The 13,723-nt window shown below is 41.5% G+C and overlaps 1 protein-coding gene and 1 long non-coding RNA gene across 2 annotated transcripts; both read left to right on the forward strand.

Moving 5' to 3' along the window:
- Positions 1-7: 7 nt before the first annotated feature.
- On the forward strand, positions 8-673 carry LOC109477926 (sphingosine 1-phosphate receptor 1-like; the record flags this gene model as incomplete). Its single annotated transcript, XM_019779388.1, has 1 exon — positions 8-673. A coding segment is annotated over one exon (666 nt), but the record flags the coding sequence as incomplete, so codon positions are not given.
- Positions 674-6,297: 5,624 nt separating this feature from the next.
- On the forward strand, positions 6,298-8,150 carry LOC109477931. The gene is made up of 2 exons (XR_002140698.1): positions 6,298-6,504; positions 7,171-8,150. It is a non-coding gene; the product is annotated as an uncharacterized LOC109477931 (long non-coding RNA).
- Positions 8,151-13,723: the final 5,573 nt, after the last annotated feature.

Below are 13,723 nucleotides of genomic sequence, written 5' to 3' on the forward strand. Positions count from 1 at the left end.
TGTTGCTATAAGACATCCTATATTTTTCCACACCCATGCTCACAGTGCCAAACGCGACGCAGGTGTGGCCATTGTTACTTCGTGGCTTGTTCTGACCCTGTTTGGTCTCATGCCCATTATGGGTTTAAACTGTATAGACATGCCAAACGCAAAGTGTTTCAACCTTTTCCCTGTGCCGGTTGCTGCTCTTGCATGCACAGTGATTCTCCTGTTAGCCTGTGTGATGCTGTTCACAAATATAAGTGTATTCATAGCCATGAAAGAACGACAAAAGAGAAGGCTTGGGCAGCCAGGGGGTCAGAACAATCCGGGACAAAACCAAGATCAGCCTAACGATGCAGCAGAAAGAAAATACCAACAAAGTGTGCACAAAGCCAGGACTGTTATGATTCAGGTAGTAGCGGCTTTTATCTTTTGGCTGTTCCCCCTAATACTCATCCCAGTGTGCCATATGGCTGTGGATAACTGTCCAATTCCAACCAGGAGCACTGGAGTACCTTTGGTGACACCATTGCTGGTAGTTTTAAACTCGGCGATCAACCCAGTTGCAAGTATCATCCGCACACCGGACTTACGACAGAGTCTCCGTCAAGATGCTATAGCTATCTATCGAACATTTGTCACCATGGTACGGGGGAACCGCGTGAATCCACTGGACGAACAAACTCCCTAGTCTCCACCAAATTTAGAGCCGGAATGAATAGTAGAAATCGGCCTACAAAGGCCAAGGGAGTTAGTCAGCCATAGAGGGTCAAATGTGCCTGCTTTTGGACCTAAGGTAACTCATGACAAATGTATGTGATGACTTTGCTGTTAGTTGTCTATGATTTTATTCGGAATGTACATTAAAATATATGTAATAACTTTAGCGTGAAAACAAGACAATGTCTATGGATGCATGTATATAAGTTATAAATTAGCTATAGTGCATAACAATTTGGTGTTGTGTGACAAAAAATTTCCTTGAATCTGGAGATGTCTGTACATTAGTAATAAAGATGTTACGAAGCACTTCAAATTCTAAACGTGTTTGTTTCTCTCTTGGTGTACCCTTGTTGTAGGTTTAATGCACATATAGGTCACTATTATAGGCATTGACTAAAATGGTGCATTCAAAGGTAGTAGTACCTTACAACAATGACATCTGAAAAAAATGCAAATTTGAAAACGCTGTCTTTGATGGCAGTATAAATATGATTCAAGCCTGATTGAATAATGTTCTTTATCATTTTCTGGTTGCTACGTACCACCATCAAAACATGCTGTGCTGTGATTGTATGTAGAACAGACTGCCAATCAGTGAAAAGATTGGGTTGATTAGCTTATTCTTATAGCTTATTAAGGGAGTGTACAGGAGATAAATAAACATCAATGGTTCATTAGAGTCAAACTGAAAGATCTATCATCGACATGATCCGCACGCGAAGTCTCCTCTGGTTCGGACAAGCGCATAATATAACCAGTAAACCGCCATTTTAGGCGTAACACAACAGTTTTGTCTTGAACACTTAACAGATAAGTACTGCACTAGGGGTCATGAAGGTCGTAACGATCACAAGAATTTCTGTTTGTAACGTTAGCGCCAAAGTTACCAAACATGAGTATTTGAAATCTTTGTGCAGCATAAACATATTCACTAAATGAGCCACTGATCGGCCAGTGTGCGGAAGCCTCTTAATACCTTTCCCATCATTTTGCGGGTCATCATTTTACCATGCATATAGACAAACTCAAAGTTGTTTTAAGTTGTTTGCAGCCAAGAGAGGAAAAACTGGTTTAGTTTGGTAGAATTAGATCCGCAAGCTATAAAAGAAGTTAAGTTCTGTTAGGCCACACCAATTTAATTTCTTGGTTAACGGATTTTTCTAGAAAAATATTGAAGCGGGCGGGCGAAAAAAAATAAAAAATAAAAACAGGCCTTGGCATCGTATTATGGCCCAAAATGGTACGATAGGAGCCATGAAGTCAACACACCAGGCTGGTTCAAAATCTAAACAATGAATTTTGAACTTTTAATGATACCAGTGCATTGAAAGATGGAATAACTAACAACTAGGATGACAAGGTCTGTTTTTAACTGTTCAGGGCAAAATATGAGCATTTTGCAGTTGATTCTGGATTTTTATTTCTATTTGCAAATCAGAAAAAAATGAAGCGGCGAATCTGTTAACCAAGACATTAAATTGGTGTGGTCTTATGTATATTTAGTTTCTGCGAACGGATTTCCTATGGCGACAGCGTCCAAAGCAGTCAGATTAGTTTACACGGACGCTTCATCGACAGGATTCGGAGGATACGTGTTCAAGTTGGAACATCGTTTTGCATAATGCACCTGGACAGAATCAGAAAGGAGACAGAGTTCCACCTGGAGAGAGTTGCGTGCCATTCATTTAGTGTCAGACGGTTTGAAGGAAGAATTGAATGGAAAATGTGTCAAATGGTAATGCGACAATACTGCTGCTATCAGAATTGTACAAATGGGTAGTACAAAGAGACACATGATATTGCTTTTGACATTTTTGAGACGTGCGCACAGTATACTAGTGCGCCATTTCGTGTGAAATGGAATGGATACTTAGAGAAGACAACGAGAAGGCAGATGCACTGTGTAAATACTTTGATGTTGATGATTATGACTTGGATGCTAGAGTGTTCTCATGTCTGGCAGGTTGTGGGGACCTCATGAAGTGGACAGATTTGCCAACCACCTAAATAAGAAATTAGTAAGGTTCTATTCTAAAAGTTGGTTAGCCCTGGTTAGGCAGAAGGATTGTTTCTACACAGAGGATGTAAAGTTTAAATATAGTTAGTATTCTATTGTTATAGGGAGAAATATCACATAATGACTTAATCTATAACATATTTGTGTTTTGTCTCTTATGTTTGAATATTTCCAACATGGCTTCTGGCGAAACGCTTGGAGAACCCACACCTGAAGGCGTCGGCTGAAAAAATTGCCCGGAGTTGCAGTGGCATCAGGAGCGCCCGGGACTGTTCACCAGTACAGTGGAGCTTTTCAGAAATGGCGTGAGTTCGCCGACAAATATCCAGAAGTAAATATTTTCTCAGCATCATCTTTTCATGTAAGTTTGTATATGTTAGAAGTGATGCAAAACACATCTTCCGTTTCTGCAGTAGAGAGAGCGTGTTACGGGATTAGATGGGCGCACACCAAGGCTGGCGTGATTTCTCCCACGTATAATGTAGTGCAAAACATACTTAATGCAGCCAAAAGTATCCTAGGGAAGCCTAAGGTGAAGAAATAGGCAATTACACGTGAGTTTCTAGGAAATCTGGTGAAGCATTGAGACAAGGATGACTTATCTACATTGCGTACACTGACCTTTTAGTTATTCAAATGGCTGATCAATGTTATATTTATCTTTGGAATTATGATCAGTCGGGCATTATGTTCTATTCAGTTATTTAAGTTATTTATACCTTTGTTACTTTTGTGGGCACCTTTGTTGTTTAGGCCACACCAAGTAAATTTTATGGATGACGTCCGCGCACGCATTGATTTTGGCCTGTTCCTAGAAAAAAACACAAGAAATTCCGCTTCCTGTAACTATGACCAAAGAGTCACGACAGTGCCACAAATCGTTAGATTGACGTGAACCCCGTAACGTGAAATGGGTAAAGAGCACATGCTTTGTTTCTGCAGGCCTGCAAAAATGTGATGAAAGAAACAGGACAGGACAATAAACGACTTCCTGCTTGTTACACTGTGTCACCTCATTCAATTTGTGTCCTAACATTTGTCGCCTCTTAATATATTTCTAATCTAGGCATCTTGTTTTTCAGGGCCTTTCTTTTTTTTTTCGCCCTCTCGCATTAGATTTAGGGTCTCCAAAGGACGTCATCCATAAAATTTACTTGGTGTGGCCTTACGTTAAATGCTGGATTATGTTCAGATTATTTTGTGCTTTATTTTAGGTCGACCTCTGACCTCTCCTATTGATTTTGAACTTACTTTATTATTTTGTAATCATCATTATGTACAAGTTTTGTTATTATATTTCAGTCCATACCATGGTATGGATGAAATATATTGTGTTCTCTCATGTTTCTCCTCCTCCTCCTTCTCCTCCTGCCAAACAGTCAAAGGGATTCATCTCCGCCATCATTCAGCCAAATGACCTGAAATTTGGCATGGAGGTAGAGTGGACAAATACCCCCAGACGTTTTTTTCATTTTTTTGAAACATGCCTTTGAAAAATTTTTATGAAGGTTTTTTGGGGCATTTTTCGACAAAAAATGGATTTTTGGATCCTGAGCCCTGGTATTACAACCAAATGATATGACATTCGGTATAAGGGTACCTTGAACGTGTGTCTACAGAATAGCAGTCATGTATTTGGCATACACCACTTCCAAATGACTCATTTGGGGGGACTTTAATGGCTATTTTCAGCAAAAAAAAGGGCCAAAAGTGCTGTACCCATTCCATGTTCTATCTAAAGAATGGCCGGTTCCATCCATGGAACACGTGTTCCATGGAACACGTGTTCCATTGCAGGTTACCTGAGGTCACATTGCACGTAAGTCGTGCCTAATGACCCACACATTCAATTTTATGTGCCTTAGACCTTCAAATGTATCAAATCTCATCATTGTTAGTTTTTGCATACACCTGTACCTGTAATAAGATTAGTAAAGCTTTCGAGATTCAAAGTACTTGTTGTTGCATCTTTGTTCTCATATATAGCTACTGTTTAATTCAGTTATTTGAGAACCTTTGCCAGTTTTGCACTTGGGTAAGTTTGGAATAGTCCACTTTTGCGTGGGAGGGAGATGGACTGAAATATGCTGTATTTGCTCCCAAGCAAATGTCGGCCTTTCTAGTTGTTTTTGTTTCAACTTGACTGTCTACAAAATCAGTCTTTATTGTAAATCAGTCTTTATTGTAACAAAATCAGTCTTTATTGTAACAAAATCAGTCTTTATTGTAACAAAATCAGTCTTTATTGTAACAAAATCAGTCTTTATTGTAACAAAATCAGTCTTTATTGTAAATCAGTCTTTATTGTAACAAAATCAGTCTTTATTGTAACAAAATCAGTCTTTATTGTAACAAAATCAGTCTTTATTGTAAATCAGTCTTTATTGTAACAAAATCAGTCTTTATTGTAACAAAATCAGTCTTTATTGTGACAAAATCAGTCTTTATTGTAAATCAGTCTTTATTGTAACAAAATCAGTCTTTATTGTAACAAAATCAGTCTTTATTGTAACAAAATCAGTCTCTATTGTAACAAAATCAGTCTTTATTGTGACAAAATCAGTCTTTATTGTAACAAAATGTCTTTATTGTAACAATATTTGGCCAGAAATATTGGCCGAGGATTATCTATGGCAACAGTATCCAAACAACCCCCTTCTCCACCCTCCAGGACAGACGGGAAACTGCAGCGAAGACACTCTTCAAGCAAATGCGGGATGTCAACCACCCTTTGCATTCCCTGGTTCCGGACGACAGACAGCAGAGCACACGACGGTCCCTGAGAAACGGAAACCACATCTCCACACCGAAATACAGTGATTCAAACACTTCTTTAAACGGACTCTGACCGCAACCTTAGGTTGGCCTTCTTAAGCTTCTTCATAAATGAAATATTATAAAGCCATAAACTCCCCGGTCGTAACCGATCCCGGATTCAAAATGAGTTTTCACATTCTTGTCATGCACCCACGTACGAGTCCGCTGTGGGAGAAAAAAGTTGATACATGTCAAAATTGGGTAGATTGTGCATTCATGTTTTTCTTCTTAGCGCTAACCAGTTTGGGACACGAAGCCTTCCAGTGATTGGCCTCTCCGCAGGCGAAACAGTTTCCTGGCTTGAAAGAATTGTCACGGTAATTCAGCTTAGCCGACGTATGAGCAGAATTAGCATAGGAAAACTTGTGGAAGGATCGGGATTTGCGATTTTATTAATAATATCTTTTTCTTTGGTCTTCTTGCTGGATCTGTACTATAGTTTGGAGATACGTTTCTCATCATCCGAGTTATCTGCCAGGTCGTTTTTAACGTACTCTTGGACCATTGACCAACCGTTTTCGGATTTATCGGCTACCATAATCAATTTCTGCCGATAAAGTTTCTCACCTTTCTCCAATTCTTCTACGCCCTTCTGTACTTTTCCAGCCTCACCAGATCCTTCGCCTCTCCCAGATGCTCTTCCACTTGTAGCTTGTACTGCAAAATCTATATATTGTGATTATTTGGCATTGTCCTCAATTACTCAACACAACTACTTCTCAAATCATTAATTCTATAAGCCTATTCGCCATTACTAGTGCGCCTGCGCGGAGTTTACTTAGCGACGAAGAATTGGAGATAAACAAACCCGCGGCCTCCATCGTCCCCAGCGCCAGCGTATGTCTCGATTTCCAGCTTACACACGGCGTTACCGGTGGTGGCCCGCCTTGGGCTGAGTTCCAACGATGTTCTGGACCTATCTTGCCTAAAATATCGCGATATCTTTATCTTCAAGTGGATTTACGGTACGTTTTTTGACGGTATCCAAGCTAGCGCTAGCGCCTAATTAGTTATGCATGCCCCCCTCCCCCATCCTGCACGCCTTCCGTCTTCACGTTTTCCGCTCAATTTTCCGGTCCAATCTCGATAAAACGAGTTTTGGAATACCTTTTTTCGTGTTAGAGTGGTTATTTGTGTAAGGTAATGGTGGANCGCCCCCTCCCCCATCCTGCACGCCTTCCGTCTTCACGTTTTCCGCTCAATTTTCCGGTCCAATCTCGATAAAACGAGTTTTGGAATACCTTTTTTCGTGTTAGAGTGGTTATTTGTGTAAGGTAATGGTGGAATTTCTCAGTTTTAGTCGGTAAAAATCGTAAATAAACTGCATGAGTTTTGTCTTCAGAAGACCGATACACTACGTGTTCTTGTGTCACCCCAAGCACATAGAGCTTTCTAACCACAATCCTCACCGTCTCACCACGACATTATTACCGATTAAAATAATGATTTAGGAATAGTACAAGCAGTGATGACATCTATATGTTTATAAATATTTAGTGTGGTTTTCGTAGCGGGATACATGGGGGTTTTGTGCATGCAAATGCAATTGCATTAGTGCATTCAAGACTTGATGTTTTGAACGTAAATCCATCAACTTTTGGTTCAATTTTTTTCTCTTTTTCTTTTTACAGTGTTACTTTCCCGACCTCAACATGAAGCTGTGTGCAGTAGTGAATTGCAGCAATTCAACTTACCATCTAGAAAAATGGAAGAGACATGCCAAATACATGGTACAAAAAATGGACCATTTTCCTATGAGAAGAAAAAAACCTCATGCTAGGAGAAGAGGGAATAAACTGATGAACAAGCTTGAAGCCAAACCCAGATGGAATATACTAAAAATACAAGTACACTTAGGTTCTGAAATGGTTTCATGAAAGTATATTGTAACCCGCACATAAACAGTGCTGCAAATTGTAATCATGACAGATATTTTATGTACTGAATTTTGATAGTTCTGTGCAGTAATACTGCTAAACTGGTACAGACTTTTAGTCTAACAAGGGTCTACTGTAAATAGATTCAATATGATTATCTTTTCACTTATTAACTTGAATTAGTGGAAAATAATATATTTGAACATGATGTCAAGTCATTAACACTATATTTACCACTTAAGATACCTTTTTCCGCATGCAGTTGAGAAAGCTGTGGTGAACTGGTGTAGTTGACTCCTTCGTGCCTGCACCACAGGTGCTCCCAGTGATGGTCTAAGTACTAGTACTTAAGTTTAGACCTTTTCCACTGACTGTTGACCATAAGATCAGGTGTATGTAGAGAACTCCAGTCATTTACACTACTTACACCAAACACCTGACCCCTGCGTTTGGATCTTGAAAGTGGAATATTTAATTTGTAACTACTCTCTTGTTGTTTTTCTGGCCAAACACAAGAAAAACAAGTCAGTTAACTGCATTGACAGTACTACATACTCACTCACATTCACTATCCGGTTTATTGTCTAAATACTAAATAATATTTGCAAGACAGCATAGGTTGTACGATGGCGATTACTAGATTACTGTAAACATTCACACTGTGATAGAAAACATACAAGCACCGTTAAACATAAACTTACTGTGTTAACACACAAACAGCTCTGCAATCAAAGTGATGTAGAAAATATAATGCCACAGCACTTGGCTCAGATAGTTGATGAAGACAGATATAGTTGAAAACTCAAATTTCTTGAGTTGGAGAACAGTTTTTTAAATAAAATATGTAACTTACCAACTCAGATAACCTTTCAATTACTATTTCCCTGGACACTGATTGTACTGTTACATACATGTATATACTATAAAGAAAACAAAACAAGCACCATTTTGATATTTTTCTTATTCCCATATCTCTCTATATGTGGACAGCACTTAATGAATGGTGCATAGGAAATATGATATTAAATATACAATGCCATATATGTTGAGAAAGACCTGTACACTAACACAAGTATTACTGGCAACATGCAACAATCCTTTACTAAACACAAGGTTCTTCAAAGAAAATTAATGCCATGGTTGCTTGAATACTACTGTTATGTCTTGGGTTCTGTATCCTGGGTCTGTGGACAAGTTCGTCTCCGCGGCCAAGACAGTGTGGACTAAGGAGGTAAGATGTGCCTAGTCGTTTGAGGAAGCAATTTCTGTCTGCAGTTGGGGTAATATGGTGGTAAGGGACTTCGCTTACCCATTCAAAGTCGAAGTAGGAGTATGTTTTCTCCTCATCATAGTCGCCCGACAGCCGTTTTACGTAGTATGGGAGGCACAGGGCCGGCTCGCTAAACTCGTGATCAGTGCTGGGCCGATTTTTAAGTGCGGGGGAGGGGCATCCTTTGACGTCGTCCTTCGGTTCGACGAACTACCCTTCCGTGAAGCCCACCGGGCCGAGAATAGGTGAGTTTTTTTATTCTTGACTATAATTCTTGACATTCACAACTGAACCTGCTGCTGTCTTCGGCGAATTCGGCAACCGCGTCGTGATTCTTTTAAGCATACGAAGTTGTATGCGCCTTGAAGTTGTAGGCTTTTCCCCCTGGACGTGACTCGCGGAAACGCCTTGAAAACCGGCAGTTACCGGCAGTCTAACCTCAACCAAGAAACGTCTGTCATCTTTGCCGTCCAATAAGATATAAAATCTCCACTTACGGCCCGGGTAAACTCATTTTTTTTAGCTACGTAGCGGGATTCGACACTCGCGCTCGCTGTGTCGCGGGGCGACGCGGTTTTGTTTATCTCTCAAAATGGCGGATATTACCCATCATGCATTTCGCGCCGGTAATGGCGAATAGGCTTATTAATTAGCATTTGAAAGATATCTATTTTCAAACTTTCTCAGCTCTATAAATACCTACCCTTCACCTGGACATCACGCCATGTACGTGTGATCCTACACCTGCAGCACACACCTGTTTTATGTATTTCCACTCTCGCCTTGGTGATTGATTAAGGATTGGGTGGTAAAGACCTCGGCGAGCTAGTGTGGAGTGTCTCCTCCCTGTCACCAACGAGTCTGTCGGTTGGTTGGTTGGTTGGTTGGTCGATTGGGAGCTTCTTGTCGTCGACGCCCCCCTCCGTTCTGCCTCCTCTTCGATCGTATCCTTCCTGTACGCGCGGGCAGTAAGAAATCCTAGCTATATTCTCTCTACCCCCTCAGATTCGTAAAAACTGGTAAAGTAGAAGTGGTTTGTCACATTTCCGTGCTCTGAGCGGGGACCTCCGGCGCCGACGACGCTGAACTAGTCCCCGGGACCGCAGTCGTGGCTGAGCTGGTACTTGCGACAACTGGCCTGGCGGAGATGTCTTCGGCATCAGATGCTTTCCTTTTCCGACTGCGGTGGTGACTACTACGATAGTTGTAGTCGAGCCTTTCGTCCCACCTGCATGAAGCGACCACCTGAGCAGTACTCATAGTCGCTGCAGTCGCCGCTGTAGTTGCTGCATAAACGGTAGCAAACCAAGTTAAACCAGAGAAAGGCAGAAGAAACAAGAGTTCCGAGATCTCATACCTCCATGAAATATGGGCTTGCTTTGTCCTAATTAATTATGCAAATACCTCTACATTAACATAATATATGCATAGCGATGCATACCTTTAAGTAAGTTACATATGTTACGAGGTATAAAATTCCCATCATTCACCATTAAGGATTCACAGAATTTTCACATTAATTATGCAAATTAGATCATTTGCATGATTGATATCTGTTGATGTTCCGCCTGCCACAGATTAAATAGATTACATGTATAGCAGTACCATTATATGAAACTATTAAAAATAATAAAATTTTTAATTATAAAATTATAAAATTTCCTCATTAATTATGCAAATTAAGTCCTCATTTGCATAATTTGCATTTAATCATGTACAACTGTCTCTCAGGTACCTACACACCAAAAATGATGAAAATACGTTGTTCCAATCTGGACTTATTGGCTTTGAAAGTTTTTACCAGAAACTAACCTGCAGTTCCAGAACAACCTGCTAGGGGGACCAAACTTACGCCACTTATTCCTGACAGGATAAGCTATCTGTCACCAAAAAGTCAAGACCATAGCTTGTTCAGGACAAAAGATACAAAAACCGGAAGTTCTGCTGCAGTACCAAGGTCATCCACCAGGAGGCCCATACTTGACCTTGACCTTTGTCTTTCCAAGACTTACCATCATACCAAATATCATCACAATCCATAAAGGCGTTCTGAAGTTATGCTGACTACAAAGTTGCGGAAACACAGACAGACACACACACAGACAGACAGACACACCAAAAACAATACCTCCATTTTTCATGGAGGTAAAAAGGGACACTCGTCCTTACTACGGAACAAGCACGCACATGTTCAAATACGGAACAAGAGCGCACATGTTTAATCTCCAAGCAGATCTTTTGGTGGGGAAATGGTTAGACTGGCCAATTTGATACTGTCTTACCCCCACCAAAAGATCTGCTTGGAGAATACAAATGTTCTATCTTGGCAAGCCCGAATGCCACAGCGCCAAGCTTTCTTTCCCCACCTAGTTAACCTAATTAACCGAGTCCCTACCGCCAACAGTACCTCACCGACGTAGGGACCTTTTTCCCTGGACACCGACGTAGGGACCTTTTTCCCTGGAACTTGGCTCATGCTGTCACAAACGTTACCGCTGGACGAGATGGCGGACCGTGGGAGAAGAGAAAAACGGAGCTCTTCCACTAAGTTTATTCCAAATAAGCAAGCGAAACTTACATAACGACTAATTTGGCTAAAAAGCCTTTGCTTTATGGAATATAAACCATTGTTCTCTCAACTTTATTTCTGATGAGAAAAACTAAGCAAACTAGGTTGTTTGCCAGCTACGCAACCCCTAAAAACCTCCCGTTATACGAAGGCCAAAAAATGGGGGACGTACACCAGAGCCTTTATGCAAAACAACCGAACTGCTCTTGGATTTCTGCCTGGAAGAAAACTTTTGTACTAGAAGTAGAACTGAGCTCCTACTCCCCTAGTGTAGCTTAACTAACATTACTCAAACTTTCGTCCAACCTGCTCGGTGCCGTGACTCAGCGTCGAATGAAGTCAACTCCTTCGTACATATTGTCTACCTGATTCTCACCTGGAGATCATGTCACATGATCTCTCACCTGTCCTGCACACCTGCAGGGACTACAGAAACTTGATTATTAGTTGCCAATTCGTCATCAGAATTCCTTAAACGCAAGTAATTGTCATTTTCTGTATTACCCCTCGTGCAATCATCCCCTTACACGATGCGCACTCTTACCGCACACATTAAACACACAGACACATGTGTTAGGATGGGCGCGAGTGCATGGGCATGCACCGCATCGATTGATCAAAGTACGGGTAAAGTCCACTTAGATTCCTAAGGGCAAAGACACTACCAACCTTTCCTTCAACTGGTCATGCACGTACCTATCTTTTGCCTTGTCACTCAACAATGCCTCGTAAACAGTCTGTCTGTAATGCTTGCATTCCCTATTCATGCCGACGCCATCTTGGATCGAAAATGAGGCTTGGGGAGCAAGTGCATTAGACGCGTCCCAGACCTGGGCCGAACAAAATGGGGAAATTCCACTGTTGTGTGCCGAGCTGCACAAACAATTCTCGCTACAATCTGGAGACAAAACTGAGCTTTCATCGGCTTCCACGTGATAGTTTGTTTGCTCCCCAAGCCTCGTTTTCGATCCAAGATGGCTTCGGCATGAATAGGGTGTCATACATTGTGGAAACATCATTTACTACCGTCTTAAGCAAGTCTAACTCTAGTTCTCGGTCTCTAGTGTGTAGCTCAGTCGACCTGATTTACTGAGTTTCCAACCTGACTTTGTCTTTGAGAGACCTCTGAAAAGTAAATTGTCTGACGTTATCTCAATGTTACCTGACTTACAGTACTTCTCCAGCATCGCTACTGGACATGTCGCCTTCCCCGTGCGCGCTATGGACACCCAGTTTCCTTCTCTGTATTGGTCTGTCTTACTAGACTCTAAGATGATGCTGACATATTTGTAAATGAAATGTCACTGCATTTGATGCTGGCTACTTCGTTGTGCCTGAGAAACCCAGCATAGGATATCAAAACCAGGGTTTGTTTGTTTGTTTATTTCGATCCCCATTAGTGCTTAAAAGCACTATTCTTCCTGGGTCAATAAAATGAAACATAAACAAGAAGCCATAGGCGACAATTCTCCGTGAAGTTTTATATATTTCAACAAAATCCCAAGCGTCAACGCCAGACCTACTGTGCAGACATTATAATTAGGCAACGGTTAATACCACGCTCGTCCCCAGCGCCCGTGGAGAAGCCATAGGTTATAGATCGTGGCTTAGCCCAGGCTATGGAAAATAAACTTTCTTTAATGCAAATCTGTCGTTTTTGTTTTCTTTGCGCTATCTAAAGGGTTAGGATAACCTACTCTACTCTGGCGGTATTGTCGTGCTAGTACGTAACGTTACACGGCGGCCATCTGAATACATGTACACTGCATTCTTTCTACTATCGGGACCTAAAACAAGACGCAAGATTCCTATTTTGGGGTATAAAATGCTGTCACAATGGTAATATATACCAAATGAAACGGACCTTTACAAAGTACCTCATTTGGTGACGCTATGAGGGTGTACCGTTATCCCTCTACATTTGCCCAGAAGGGAGTTAGTCGCGGAAGGAACTTAGCCACGGAGGGAGTTTTGGCATTCTCCGCCCGCGCCACAAACTCTCGTCCCCAGGACAGTTCACTCTGCTACCCAGCATGCTTTGCGCAAAATGCGTTCTCGGCCCCAGGACACAAATACACGCTAATGCTTCCGCACTGTGTTGCTCTGGGGACCCCGCCGCGCGCCCAGATGTGGATTTAATTATAGCGCGCTAGCGGACGCTGCGGAGGAGCGTGGGTTAATACAATGAGGGCGCGTCACAAGCATAAAACATACAAAGAGCTAAATCCATTACTGCTCCCAGGGCGTGTAAAGATACTGTGCTTCAAGTTCTAACTTCATTTTAATTACACACACACAATCATTGCATTCACATAAAGATCGGACTATCATGGTCGTGTCTAGTAACAAAGACAGCCCCACCGTCTTACGGTGCCTGTACCTAATTAAGCGCGCCTGGAACAAGCCAAATTCCAGCAACAGTGGCGGTAAGCACCGCGAGTGTTACTACCGCCGGCCAGATAACCAGG

Source organism: Branchiostoma belcheri, unplaced genomic scaffold (genome assembly GCF_001625305.1).
Source record: "Branchiostoma belcheri isolate BF01 breed outbred unplaced genomic scaffold, Haploidv18h27 scaffold410, whole genome shotgun sequence".
NCBI lineage: Eukaryota > Metazoa > Chordata > Leptocardii > Amphioxiformes > Branchiostomatidae > Branchiostoma > Branchiostoma belcheri.